This window comes from Typopeltis vanoorti, chromosome 9 (assembly GCF_054136105.1).
Source record: "Typopeltis vanoorti isolate ZY-2024b chromosome 9, IOZ_Tvanoo_1.0, whole genome shotgun sequence".
NCBI lineage: Eukaryota > Metazoa > Arthropoda > Arachnida > Uropygi > Thelyphonidae > Typopeltis > Typopeltis vanoorti.
This window is the reverse complement of record NC_143557.1, coordinates 105,013,586-105,029,419: the sequence shown is the minus strand read 5'-3', so window position 1 is coordinate 105,029,419 and position 15,834 is coordinate 105,013,586. Positions and strand designations below refer to the sequence as shown.

The window sequence follows — 15,834 nt, the reverse complement described above, 5'->3', positions numbered from 1 at the left end:
ACCTGGCTAAAGCCTTTGACAGGATACCACATGGAAGTCTAATCTGTAAACTGCAACATATGGGAATAGATATAGGATTGGTGAGATGGATAGGAGGGTGGTTGATGGAGAGATACCAGAGAGTAGTTTACTCAGGAGTAGAGTCCAAAAGATGGCCTGTGACTAGTGGTGTGCTGCAGGGTTCTGTTCTTGGACCACTGCTGCTTAATTTGTTCATTAACGATATAGGGAAGGATCTGAGAGGAATGGTTCATTTGTTCGCTGATGATGCTAAGTTGTGTAGGGCAATAGTGAATGCAGAAGATGTCAAAATCTTGCAGGATGATTTGGATAGTTTGGAGGGCTGGGCTAAGAAGAATGGATGTCAATTTAATGTGGCAAAATGTAATGTTATGCATTTTGGGGTGAAAAGATTAGCAGCAGTATATCACATTGGTGGAACTGTACTCCAGGAGATTGATGAGGCCAGGGACTTGGGAGTGTTGGTGGATAGGGAGTTGAAGTTTAGGGGGCACATCGCAAAAGTGGCTAAATCAGCTCATCAAATCACTTGGATGCTGAAGAATACTCTGATGAGCAGAGATAAGCAAGTTATTGTTCCTCTGTATCGAGCCTTGATAAGACCCCACCTTGATTAGTGTGCCCAGATATGGTCACCTAGGTTTCTTCTTGATGGGGAGGAGGTTGAGAGGATCCAGAGGCGAGTGACCAAGATGATAGCAGGTCTATGGAATGAACCTTATGAAAACAGGTTGAAGATTTGTGGGCTGCAGAAATTGGTTGATAGGCAGAAAAGGGGAGATATGATTGAGACATTCAAATTGCTGAAGGGTTTCTATAGGATTAATTCAGAGGATATTTTTGAGAACAGGACTGGTGGTGGGAGGACCAGGGGGCATCCATGGAAGCTGGGCAAGAGTGTGGTTAGTAAGTGTGTTAGAGCTGGTTTTTTTTTACGTTTAGAGTTGTGAACAAGTGGAATAAGCTGCCAGAATCTGTTGTGGGTGCTATGACAGTGAATGAGTTCAAGGCAAAGTATGACAGATACTGTGCGAATGTCGAATAGTTGTGATGGACATGATGTTTAGGGCCTCCCTCAATGAGTCTAAGGACTCCTTGGAGTCGCCCGTAATAATAATAAATAGCTAAGCAATACTGTTAGATGACAAAAAATTGCCCACAAGACCAAATTCCTGATGCACAACTCCTCAGTCAAAGAAAAGAAACAGTCACGTTTTCTGGTATAGAACAACATAGTCCTACACCCTCTGTACTTATAGTACTCTGTGATTTTTTTTTTTTAGCTTAAAATTACAGCTTAAAGGAGATAGCCTTGAAAATGTTTCAGACACCCAGACTAGATCCAAGTGCAAAGCAGAGCACAATCTCAAAAGGAAAACTACCACCAACAGATGTTTCCAGTAATGGCAGAAGTGTTAGACACTAAGTGTATAAGAAGAATGGATGTCAATGCTTCATGACATCCAATGCTTCAACTATTTTGAAGCATGATATTACATGTGACAGTTCCATAGAGTCAAAGAACTCACTGCAAGACAGCAACTATACCACAAAACTAACCATCAACCATATTGATTCTACACAAACATACATACAATAGTGCTTGGCATGTTTAGGGCCTCCCTCAATGAGTCTTAGGACTCCATGGAGTTGCCCATAATAATAATAAAGAAATGGTACAGGTCTGTGAAATGATGGAGATTATAAAATATGTTATATATATTATAAACTTTTTCTCTAACTTTTATATTATAAAATATAAAAGTTAGAGAAGATGAGTCAGAATAGTGAATGTTGAAATCTCCAAGGAAGATAATTTCACCATTTGGATGATTACAATGTATGTGCCCAATTCTCAGATAAACAAAAAGGTCAGTATAATCAGAATTAAGAACAACAAAAGTAGTAAATGAAGACAAGAAAATGAGACAAGGAAATCTTGAGCCAAAGCAGATTATATAAAGGAGAATCTGGACCGATAACCTCTGGCATGGAATGCGAAATCTGACAAGTCTTCAAATCCATGAAATAATACACTTCCAGGTCTTAAGTCTGGATTTTGGTAAACTCTATGTGGAAGTTTCTTTTCTTTCTTTTTTTTTTTTCTTTTTTTTTTTTTGTTACATGAAGTTTTGTTGGTTTGGGGGGGGGGGGGGGTATATTTATTGCTTTTTGCAATTTTTTTGTCAAATATTGTTGATATTTTCTGAATAACTGCAATAACAGTATAATTTTTTGTTGTCTTTCATGTTAGAAAGTTGGAAAATTTATTGCATGAGGGCATGCACAAGATGGATGGAGGATTTTTGGACAACTCCCACACAGGTGGTGCATCCAAACGCAATCCATGTGTGGCCTTAGAGTCCTGCAAGCAGTAGCAAGATTATTCGTCAGCTGATCAGGGAAGTCTCTCAGGGTTGTAAACAGGTTCAGCCTATATACTATCTGGTGGATGGCCTGTTTCATTCACTCCACTAGTACAGGTTCTCAACAGAGAATATATCTGATGTTTTCCATGTTCCTGAATATTTTCATAGATTGTCTTTTTGTTGTTAATTTTATTTTGATACCAAACTTTTCATAGCAATATTCAACCTAGTTAAAGAATCCTGAAATCTTGTACAGGAGTTATTTTAGGAGCCTAATATCACCTGTCTAATGCTTTAAACTTCTTTTATTTGAAGTATATACTCCTGATTGCAATCCTCTTGAATCCTTATTACCACTGTTCTGTCACTGCTTATCTCATTCAAATCTTTTCAAGTAATTATTCCATACACCCAAATCTCTATCTCCAGTTTTTCTGCCATCTTTACTAACTTATTTTTTTTAAAGCATTCTTTTCTCCATTTCTAAGCTTTATTTCAGTAACCTTCAAAATATTTTGCCACCTTCATATTTATTTTACATATTCTTACCAAAGTCTTCCCATGACTTTTGTTTAGCTTGTATTTTTTTTCCATATTCTCTTTAGAGTTTCTTTTCTCAAGCACCTGCTAACTCACACTTTGGTAAAGGATTAAAACAAGAATATGATTTCTTAGCAAGTTGTAATTTTTTATAGCTAAGTGGTAAAACTTTCTACAACTCCAAAGTGTTTAATATATCAGAGTATTCAATAATATGCTGACACACCATTTTACATTCTACTTATATGTGAAAACGTCTGTGCAGTTAGCCTAGTGACTATGCGCGTCGCAACCATATGCCTGGGGAAGGAGTGTCCTAGGTTCGATTCCCATCACCGATGTGAGGAGCTTAAGGATCTTTCTCAGCCAAATTTACTCACTTCTTCAACTAGAAGAACTACTACATATATATATATATATATATATATATATATATATATATATAAAAATTCAGTGGATTTCAGAAGTAAAATTTCCGATCTGCATCTAGACAATTTGGAGATTATGATTAGTCTAGATGTTGTTTCACTATTTACAAATGTTCCGTTGGCAGACAGCATTGAATTACTACACCAAGAATTTCCTCCAGACATAGTCAAATTATTTGAATTTTTAATAAAGTCTGCTTATTTTTCCTTCAAAAACCAGTTATACCAAATCGAAGGAACAGCAATGGGTAATCCAATATCTCTTGCTATTGCCAACTACTTCATGGAGCACTTCGAACAATGTATCTTTGACAGCATTACACCCAGACCTAACCTGTGGTTCAGATATGTGGACAACATTTTTGCCATATCAAAGAGCACTTTGGAAGAATTACAACAGTTTCTCTCAAAAATAAAGGCACTTCATCCAAGTATCCAGTTCACCCTAGAAGTAAATAAGCAGTTAGCCTTTCTAAACCTCTTAATTCTTCACCAACCAGACTGTAACTTACAATTCACAGTCTATAGGAAGGAGACTCATACAGGCCAGTACATCCATGCTGAATCACATCACCATCCAATCAAAAGGCAGGTACCATAAAAACACTAGTTCATACAGCCCACTCCTTTTGTTCTTCAGAAGAACCATTACAAAAAGAATTAAAATATATTAATTTCTCCTTCATATCCAATGGTAATAAGAATTCCTTCATAAAAAGAGCTTTAAGTAGTCGTGCTCCAGCATCCTCTTCAAATACAGAAGAACCTACGCGTATACCTATCCCCTATGTACAAGGCATTAGTGAACGCATAGCTAAAGTGTTAAAACAACTAAATATTTGTGTGGCCTTTTGACCTGTCAGAAAAATCTCCACATTCCTCATGTCTCCAAAGGACAAGCTCCTACATCTCAGCTATCCAGGTGTCTACCAGATTCCCTGCTCTTGTGGGTTATCATTATTAGGTGCTATGATCCGGTTAGAAGAACATAAGTCATATATCCAGTACTTTGAACCTGAACCTGGACTTGCAGAGCATGCCATCAGCACCAGACAAAGTTCAGTGGAAGAAGACAAAAGTCAGTTCGTAATGGAACAGCTTTACAAAGAAACATGTGAAACGTTACTTCACTCCCCTAACCTAAACAGATCCGATGGTCTACGTCTTTCCCCCTTGTGGGAGATAGTACTCTATAAATCAGCAAATCTTTTCAATTCAAAATTAAGTGGATATTGAATACCACAGTTTCTTAATCGGCTGAGAAATAATATGATATTCAATATTCACTTAATTTTGAATATTTTACTTCGCCGAAGTGAAGTGTTGGCTCTTATTTCAGTAATAAATCTTTTCTAACTTGTAATTGTATACAACATATATATTTATATATATTAAAAAAAAAAAAAAAAAAAATTTTTTTAAATAAATTTAGGAAATTTAACCTTAGCTACTTAGGTGGCGCTTTGTGAATATAACAGTTATTAATAAGCCTTTGTACCTGTACTGATGATACCCATGATACTCAGGTGAAAATTCTACGAAAGAATAATTTACGAGTTAATTCCATTATTATAGTAAGTAATATGTCTACTCACGGTATTTCCTTACTGAAACATAAGATATTAAAACAATGGAGACTTCTATTAAATTAAATGTAACCATTTTGTTTGTTTGTAGCTATACATGAGACGTAAAACTTGATTTAAGTCAGGGGAATATTTACGAAGTTTCAAAGCAGCAGGACAGACAGCATACCATCATCTGGAATCCCTGGAACTTTTGCTTCAATTTGCCATTTTTTGCATAATGTAATGAGCCGATCGGTTTCATCTGACAACAGTTTTCTAAAGTATGGAACATCATGTTTCTCCATAATGATATGATTACCTTATCAACAATGAACACACTGCTGCAAAAAAAAAAAAACTATTATAAATAGCAAGTAATAGTTATCAGTCTTTCATATATATATGTATATATATATTATAACATAACAATGAACTGAAATGGTTACTCCATCCCTTTCCAATTAGTAATTTGTGGCCAATGGTAAAAATTTATATTTTATGTAAGTAATGCTACAGTTTCAGCTCAATGGCTTAAAATATTCACTCCTTTGAATGAATGATTTTCATTCAGAGACCATTAAAGATGTAGCTCAATTTTCACTGAGATGGCTGAAGTTTTAATTTTTAATTAAAAAAAAAAACATAATCCAGAAACCATGCTCTAGAGACAAAAAAGGGAACTTTTTCAAGCCTTCAGATGTCCAAATAAGCAGAGCAGTGGTCTAACACTGAGCAGTGAAATTCATCTTTGACCTAAAGGCATTACAAACATCCATGACCAAGTGAGATTCAAATCCATGACCTATAGGGTGGATAATGGAGGATCCACTTGGCCAACCAACCAGTGAGCACTTTATTACTTCCTCTACACTACTGGGATGATTTAGGGAAAAACAAAACGTGACTATGTTCACATGGAGAGATCAGGAATTTTTTCAAGCTAATTCAGGTCTCCAATAAGCAGGATGGTAATCTCACACTGGGTAACAAAATTTATCTATCATTCAAAAAACATCCATGTTTCAAAGCAGGATTCAAACACATAGCCTGTTGGTTGGAGAACAGTCATGCTAACCACTCAGACCATGCTAATGGTAATACATAATTCTAACCTATAGGAGTTGCCAAAGGGTGTGTAACCTTATTATTAAATTACTCCGGATTCAGAGAAAGATGTTGAGAGTTTATTTTTCACTTGGTTAGACTATAATAAGTTTAGTTTAATCCTTTATCCAAGTGTATGCAAACAAAGTTTGCACCTGAAAGTATCTTCAGGACTGGGGTAAGTTAGTGCAACACCAGGCAACTCGTTGCAAAGGTGGAGTTGCCTGGTGTTGCACTAACTTACCCCAGTCCTGAAGATACTTTCAGGTGCAAACTTTGTTTGCATACACTTGGATAAAGGATTAAACTAAACTTATTATAGTCTAACCAAGTGAAAAATAAACTCTCAACATCTTTCTCTGAATCCGGAGTAATTTAATAATAAGGTTACACACCCTTTGGCAACTCCTATAGGTTAGGATGACCTCTCATTGCTTTTGCCTTTGTATCTCCACTATTGGGCCTGGCTCCCACTGATGAGACCTCAATAAAGGTCGAAACCGGTATGGGTAGTGGCCCTTGCTTTAATGCATAGCATTACACATATCCGCAAGATGTGCTTTGCATTATAGGAGATACTGAGATAGCAGTGATGAGAGCTTTCTCCACCTTTGCAGCAAGTTGCCTGGTGTTGCACTAACTTACCCCAGTCCTGAAGATACTTTCAGGTGCAAACTTGGTTTGCTCACACTTGGATAAAGGATTAAACTAAACTTATTATACATAATTCTGTTTAAATTACCAGCTTCCATTCCAAATTAATAGGTTATTTGTTAGGTCTCATCTCTAATACTGTCAGATCTTACAGTCTGGTGTTCTAAACCATCAATCCACCTAGATCTCAGCCTTCCACTGGATCTTCTTCTTTTTTTAAATTATGATAGAGCTTATCTCCCAAGCCTGATTTCTTGTTGCTCCATATAAATTTAAACTACCTCCTCACCATTCCAGCCTTTTAGTTCTTACCACATCCAGGGATGCCAGCGACTCACTGAGGAAGAGCCCTGTAGGTCATACAATGTTTAAGTACCAATAGTACCTTTCCTTGAAAACAAAAAAAAAAAATTGCTGAAGACACTAATTAATTTAATGTATGCTGAAACTTATTCCATTCACTCATTAAACACCATGAAAAGAATGTGAACCTCACAAGCATCTTGACTATACCCTTACTTAGCTTTCAGGGATGACCTCAAGTTCTTCCTCCTACCTACTTACCATGAGCTGCAAAATTTCACTTGTTTATACTGTAAGACCCCTTTACTATAAATTAAAGATGCCAAGAAATTATATTCTTGGTTTCATCCTTTATCCAAGTGTAAGCAAACAAAGTTTGCACATGAAGTCACTTCACGACTGGATTACTTGTATATAGAGGCTAATGACTTCATATCAATTATCCCAGCCTTAATATCCCATAATGCAATGCACATATTCTTGTGGACATGTGCAGTGCTATGAATTATGGGAAGGACCATTACTCAGACCAGTTTGATGGGAAATCATTAGCCTCTATATGCAAGTAGTAGTAGTCATGAAGTGACTTCATGACTTTGTTTTGTTTGTTTTGGATCAAGGATGAAACCAAATCCTATCCTCTTCTCCTATTTCTCTCAAATTTTTTGAAAGTTACACTCTGTTCATTTAATACAAAAATTTCAACAAGCCAGATATTACCTTGGTGCTAAGAATCATCTTGAGTTCCTTCATCTAAGTGGAAATAAGATCAGTGCTGTTCAAAAATTATCTAGATAGCTCTTGAAGAACACCCAAGTAAAAGTAATGTAGTAGAAAGTAGTAAGCTAGTAGAAGCAATGTCTAAATGTATTCTGAGAATCAGAAGGTTATATAAAGCACGGTGAAATAGATGAATGCAGAGATTAAGCATGCAGTACAGAGGAAGAAGCTATTATGGAGGAAACAAAGATAAATGGTAATAGTTAGTTCCATGAGGAGTGAAAAGAACAGGCAAAGAGGATGACTTGGTTGGTAAGGAGAGAAAGAGTGCAGCATGAGCAGCAGTTAGTTAATGAAGCCAAAAGAAGACCCTAAGGAGTTTTCTTCTGATATGTAGCGAGCAAAAGAAAGAATGATTATGGAAGGATGACAATGATTAAAGAAAATGGTAAGAGGATAACTTGTGAATGAAGCATAATAGTTGAGATATTAAATTATTATTATCAACATCCCACCTCCATGGAGTCAGACTTATCATGGGAAATGAGCAGTTCATAAAAAATTGTATGAACTGTTCATAAATGAGCAGTTCATAAAGGTATCTCATTCTTGTGAATGTGACATCATGGGGAGTGTGAGAGCAGTGGAAGGGGAGGATGAGACTGACTGTGAGGGAACAGAAGGTATATGGGAAGCGGAGTCAACTTGGTATTAATAAGGTTTTGAGACGATGTATATCACCATGTTTTGAGACTTGATATATATTACCATGTTTTAAAAGGAATGTAACAGGGAGTTTACGTTGGCCTTGGCCTAAATATTCAATGTAAGCCTTACATTCGGTCAAGTTTCAAAGGATTGGAGGGAAGTTCAAGATTGTACCACTTCATAATAGAGGTGAGAGAACAAGCTTCAAATCATAGGCCAATCTGTGTGTCAGGTGTTGTGATCAGTGTTGGAGAGGTTAGTAAGAACAGTATCTAGAACTGTTAAAGGAAGGTCATGTTTTAGTCATCTGTTCACTTATTATAATAAGGTGATGTGCATTAGACAACGGAAATGGATACACAATAGTAAGAGTAGATTTTACAAAGGCTTTTGGTAGATAACCACATGATAAGTTGATAATTAAACTAGAACAAATAGGGTTGGATATTAAATTAGTGCACTGAATTGGAGATCAGCTGTCTGATAGGTATCAGGAAGTTGTGCATGGGGAAGCACTATTGTGGAAGAGAAAAATCACTAGTGGTGTGTGTGTGTTTCAGGACCATTGCTGTTTGACCTGTATGCTGATGATACTGAGGAAGGGTTTGAATGGGGATATTTAGTTGTTTGCAGATGATGCAAAGTTGGGAAGAACTATGAAGAATACAGTAGATGTGACTTTATAAGAGAGGATTGAATAAAGTGAGTGAATAGGCATGGGGTTGAGGTTATCAGTTCAATGTTGCAAAGTATAATGCAAAATTCAGAAGACAAAGATGGGATGTGGAGTGTAATGTAAAGTATACACTTGGTGGGAATACATTGGAGAAGGTGGAGGAAATAAGAGATATGGGTCTGATGGTGATATACACTTTACAGGACATTACTAAAATTGTGAGGAGAGCAGAATGAGTTCTGGTAATGATGCAGAGGCCGCTGATTTGTAGAAGTGAGAAGATTCTGGTTTCATTGATTAGGTTATATATGGACCATGTGCAGATTTCTTGGTTTTCAGAGGTGATTTCTGGTCTCTGGAATGTTCAGTATGAAGAAAGGTTGAGAAGATGAAATTGACCGAATCTAGCAGATAGGAGAAGGGATGAGATAATAGATGTACAACTTGTTAAGGACTTTTATCAAATTAATGTTGAACAGGTTTTTCATAGAATGATGGAAGAAAAAAAAGAAGTCATCCCTGGGAGTTATATAAGGAGGGTGTGAGCAAAGGAGTGAGAAGCAGGGTTTTTTTGCATGGAGAGTGGTAAATGATTGAAATGCATTGCCTGAGCGCATGCTGTCTACAGAGAATGTGAATATATTTAAGATACAATATGATGAGCTGTATGTAAGATGTCCAACTCCATGAAGATCAGAAGATAATAATCTCCACGAGGCCACTGATTTGTAGAAGCAAGAAGATTCTGGTTTCATTGAATAGGTTATGTATGGACTGCGTACAGATTTCCTGGTTTTCAGAGGCGATTTCTGGTCTCTGGAATGTTCAGTATGAAGGAAGGTTGAGAAGATGCAATTGACTGAGTCTAATGGATAGGAGGAGAAGGATAATACAATAGAAGATGTACAACTTGTTGAGGACTTTTATCAAATTAATGTTGAATGGGTTTTTTTTTTTTTATAGAATGATGGAGGAAAACAAGAAGTCATCCCTGGGAATTGTATAAGGAGGATGTGAGCAAAGGAGTGGGAAGCAGGTTGTTTTTTTTTTTTTTTTTTTTTGCATGGAGTGGTAAATGACTGAAATGCATTACCTGAGAGCAAAACTGTGTTAACAGTATCGTAGGACCCTGGGCAAAGCAATGCACTGGGACTCCTACATACCCACTATGGGAATAAAAATGTAAACGGTCAAAAAATTAAGCCTATAGATTTATTGTTACTTTTAACAAAATCAATGTTTAAACATCAAAACATGCTATAAAGCAAGGATTAATCAACACAAACTTTTGCAAAATTTCCTTGCGGAGAATTCATTTATAATTGGCTTAATGTCAATGGTCTTCAGGATGTCATTTTTTTCCAAGAGATCTTTCATGAACAATATGGCAGGATGGGACCCCTGGGCAACTGCCCAGTGTGCCCATACCTTAAGACAGCCCTGCCTGAAAGCATGCTGTCTACAGAGAATATGAATATATGTAAGGTACAGTATGATGAGCTGTATGTAAGATGAGTCCAACTCCATGAAGATCAGAGGACAATAATCTCCATGGAATTCAGATGATCATACTGAGCAGGGTGCTCCAGGTGTAGTCATATGTATTGTATAATATATTTCCAGTCCATACAGTTAACCTAGCGGCTATGCGCTTCACAACCATATGCCTGGGGAAGGAGTGTCTTAGGTTCGATTCCCATCAATGACATGAGGAGCTTAAGGATCTTTCTCAGCCATAGCCAAGTTAGCTGGTCTTGGGTGTGGACAGCAGGATTCCCCCCCCACACACACACTTTATCTGGGGGTTTTCATCCCACAAGCAGGCAAACTGGCCCCATGAATACACACACACAGGCTACAGTCATAGGATATAGCATTAGGAGGGCTCAACCAGTCCTAAGGGACAGTCGAGGAACAGGAGGAACCCCACACAAATAAAATAAGATCTAATTCCATAGTAATTTCGTCATTCCTCACTAAAAATTGTGCCTAAACAACTAGTGCAACTTTACAGAGAATTTATTGTTTGTTCTGTTATTATCCTACTTTCATAGTCTGTCTGGTTACTGCAAATTTTCAAAACAAATTTACATTGCAATTATCTGCCTTTATAATGGTCATGCACAGTCATTTCTATGTTTGTAATTTAACTAATTACTGATAATGGTATCAACACTATCTTTTGAAATCAGTGGATAAATCAATATTGAATTCTGCTGAATTCACACACACACACATTTTTTTTTCTTTTCAAGTTGAATGGGCTGCGCTCTGACTTCTTTGTGTTGCTGACTGGATTCCACAATAACTGAATTATTTCAATTACAAACTGTGATCTAAAAACATTAATAAATTGAGATTTAAGTCGATATCGACAACAGTTTATCAACATAACCTGGACAGAAAGCGGTAGAACATCACAGATAAATATGATTCAAGTCCGCTGTTGTTTCATAAATAAATAAATAAATAAAAATAATAATATTTGGAGCATAGGTAAGGGTAAAAATTTGCCCACAACCTGACATATAGAACATCTTCCAAACAGCTCATACTGACAAACCGTATTTAAAAACCAATTAAGGATTTTTTAATTTTCTTTAATTGATATAATAAAACAAAATTTGCAGATGACATCATCTCTACGGTATTAATGATTAGTAGTCTTACCTTAATAAACAACTTCCTTAAAAATATTAACTTAGAAAATTCCTTTAATACCACTCAAACTAACAACAACGTAACAAACACCAGTCATATTATCAAATACGCGCGCTCTAAATTAAAAATGACACATAAAAACAACATTGGTTCAAACCTAACAGGATGTATAGAACATGTAGCGCCGCATATATAAGCAACAAATCCCAGCGAAATGGGGCATATTTACGAGTGTAATATAGGATTTCATTAATTTCATAAAAAGGAAAGTAGCAAGTTAGAAACTATTTATCGGACTGTAATGCTTAGTAAGAACTCGAAGTAAGGCGTAAAACTAGTTTTACTGAGGAGGTGGTAGAGTGTATATTATTATTATTATTATTATTATTATTATTATTATTATTATTATTATTATTAATAGAAAAATAAAATAATCGGCTGATGCCTTTCATTCCCCCAGGAAGTAGGAGAGACCTCTTAACCCTAAATAACCTTTTTGAGACTGAGTGGGAAGTTCAATCTCTACCTTTGTTATTAATATTGCACGGGCAAATGCACGGAGTCCAAAGACTCTCGCCGGAGGCCAAAATTATCCCCGCAATCTATCATTCCGCTCCTTGAACCCATTAACAGAGAACGCCAACGACTGATTCCGGCAACTAATTCCATTCATTCACAACTCACCAAGCGAAAAAATCTAATAATCAGATCTAATAATCTAATCTAATAATCTAATAAAAAATCTACTGACCACACCTTCACTCAATTTATTAGGATGACCTCTTATTTTGCTCCCCCTCCAGCAAGTGTTGAAATGTTCCACCAGCATCAATTCTATAAACTCTTTAAGTAAGTGAAATGCTTCTATCATATTCCCTCTCGTTCGCCTATTAACCAATTTTTGCAGTCCACACAGTTTCAACCTATTATTATTATTAGTAGTAGTACATGACACCTCCAAGAAGTTCAAAGACTCATCGAGGGAGGGCATCTATTCTGCAACTCTCCATCTCCAGTGCATCATCTACCTCTACAGTAACGCCATCTACTGCCTTCCACCACTAGTATTTTTACAGATAATAACAAACATCCATGTCCAAGGCAGGATTCGAACCCAGATTATTTTGGTTGGAGAGTGGATACACTAAGCACTAGGACAAGCAGACTGGCTACCCTCATAGTGAACGTTCCGCAGACCACCCACAATCTTGGTTACTTGCCTCTGAATCCTCTTTGCAACTTTCTCATCTCAAGAAACCCAGAGGACGGACCTGAGCAATAAAATCAACGTAGGGACATAAAAAGGACTTATCAAGAGGAATAACGACTTCATTATCTCTACTTGTCAGAGTGACTTTCAATAGCCAAGTAAATTTATGAGGTATCTTAGCAATCTTAGGAGTACAGTTCCATCAACGTGATACACAGCTTGTAATCTATTTATCACAGAATGCATAACTTTGCATTTCTCCACTTAAACCGATCCATTATTTATTGTCCATACTGACGGGCTAATTAAATCATCCCACAAGCTCTTCACATCGCCTTGATAGAGTATTGTTATTTTTTTGCATCATAATTTTGCATTAGCAAAAAATAACTAACTACAATGTATTTCCTTTTCAGGTTATTTCTTATATCATTTATGTACAAATTAAATTGCTCTTCCATATATCACTTGCTGATATCTGTTCAGCAGCCACATTTATCCATATCACACTTTTAAATCCATCCCCCATTTGTTGCTGTTTGTGTAACAGACGTAAATGTAATATCCCGTCAAATGCCTTTGCGAAATTAAGAATCTAACATGTAGCCATTTCCTTTTCCAACTCAGCTGACACTCTATTATAAAAAGTTAGTAAATTAGTAAGGTGTGACCGAACCTTCACAAAGCCATTTGGCCACTGACAGAGTCTTATATTCTTATTCACCATTCTTGAATTCTCTTAGGACCAATTTTACAAATAGTTTTATCGCCACTCCTGAGATATTGATTACTCTATAATTTGTTACTGTAGTCTTAGAATATTGCTTATATAAGGGGATTATTTTGACCTTTTTCCTCTCCCTTGGCGTTCTGACTGAGCTTTTTTAAAGGGCCAAGTCGAAGGCATGGCAAGTGCCCTTGCACATCCCCCCAAAAGGCGAATTGACATCTCATCCAATCCCACAGCTCTAGTTAACTGAGTATCTGGAATGTCCCATGAGCCACAACTTCATCCATTTCAGTTCCCACATATGTCTCTGTTACGTATGTCTCAGCATTAACCTCATTAGTATGATAGTAAAGTATCCAATCAGTAACTCAATTATTTCATCCAATTCTCTCACCTCCTCATCATCAAAACTCATTAAGCTTATTCTTGCATAGTTACTCTTCCACTTACCAAGATAAGATAAGAGTGAAAGATAATATCTTTCACTTTTATATACTCTCCACAGCATTTTCTTTTTCTGCAACTTATGCTTAACGATATTACTCATCCATCTGATTCCTACCTGATTAACTCTTGTTACTTTAGGTATACAATTTAATATTGGTTCCTTTAGATGACCCTTAGCTATCTCTCATGCACGACTAACATCCTTTTCTTGCAGTGTTATATGCCATGGCACAGCTTCGAGATTCCTGCGAAGCTTGCCATCTAGTTCCACATATAAATTCTTTCTTGACCAATTATTCGTCATTTGTAAAATTTTTTCAAGTCATCAGCACACTCGCTTTCCCCAGTTGGAGGCAATATGGCCACCTTAGTTACTGATAGCTCTTCCGATCCTATAACCAGGTCCAGTACTCTTACACCTGGAGTCCTCTCCATCACATGTTGCCTCAAGTAATTACCTCTCAGTAGGTGTATGAATAATATTTCCTTTCTGCGATGTAGTCGTTCTTCCTTCCAGTCTATATCTCCATAGATTAAATCCCCCCCATACTAATCACTCGACCTTAGCTAATACATTAATTTTTACTAATCTGCTGATGCATGTCTTCCAGTCACCCCTGGAACTGATTGTCCTATAGCAACAGCCAACTATATATATTTTGTTTTACTGGCCTTGATCTCATATCACACTGCTTTAAATGAACAGCCACCATCCCATCTATCTCCTATTCCTTTTGGCTGCAATTCATCTCTTATCAGCAGCAGTAATCCGCTCTCCACATCCCATCTTGCCTGAATGTACTTAACCCATCACATTCTATCCCTGCAATCACATCATCTTCTCTTAGCTAAGTCTCACTAATGCCTGTCACTTTTGGCAAGGTTGCACTAACCAATGCCAAAAACTCCTCCCTCTTGCTACTGATATTTCTGGCATTAGTATATAAAAACGGCTGCATCTCTTGAGGCCTCCACCCACTTTTGCTTTTGCTTCCTGAATTGACTAATCTATTCAATATGTTTGTTTGAGAGACTAGATGTCATTCTCGCACTGATTGTGCACATAGGTGTCTTCACTAACATTCACCTGCAACTTCCCTAATTGCTTAAGTTTTCCTGAATTTGCTTCGGCATTCTCAGAGAACAAAGCTCTCTCTCTCTCGACACCTAACAGCAAAACCATTTTAATACAGCCCATCAGCGTTATATAAATCCTTTCTCTTAAACACAGGACATAGGGCCACAAACTGCATTATTCCTTCTACACAACCTGTGTGTTGATTCCTTTACTATTAACGCCCACCTCTTCCTACTCGATTTGCGTCTATCCTAGCGCAGCAGGAGTCCTAAAATGTTTACCTTCTCACTCTTCATTTTTGATTTGTCTAACAACTCCTTCAGATCCTCCCTCATAAAATACCTCTGACCTCTCAGATCATCAGTTCCAACTAGACAATTCTTTCTCCTTATCTTTTTTTTCATTCGGATGGCATGAATAATATTATTCATTTTTGCACTAGAGAATCATGATTTTGTTATCATTTCATTAAGAATTAATCTGATCATTGAGTTCCCGTATATAATTTTTTTCTTACCATTGTTTTTTTCGGTTTCTTTTGATGGAAAAACACCTGGATTCGATTCTAATCTTGATGAGTGGAGTCCTTATATGGAACTCTTCTGATCATTGAGTTC

General features: G+C 36.8%; 1 protein-coding gene across 1 annotated transcript in view; it reads right to left on the bottom strand.

Moving 5' to 3' along the window:
* LOC150103375 (DLG-associated protein 5-like) overlaps nt 1-11,897 on the bottom strand; it is a 74,113-nt gene extending 62,216 nt beyond the window's left edge. The window contains exons 1-2 of the mRNA XM_090398234.1: nt 11,762-11,897; nt 5,114-5,267 (exon numbers count right to left, since the gene is read on the bottom strand). Of these exons, the coding sequence (XP_090254360.1) occupies nt 5,114-5,231 (118 nt within the window). The 5' untranslated portion in view covers nt 5,232-5,267; nt 11,762-11,897. The remainder of the gene's footprint in view (nt 1-5,113; nt 5,268-11,761) is intronic.
* Nucleotides 11,898-15,834: the final 3,937 nt, after the last annotated feature.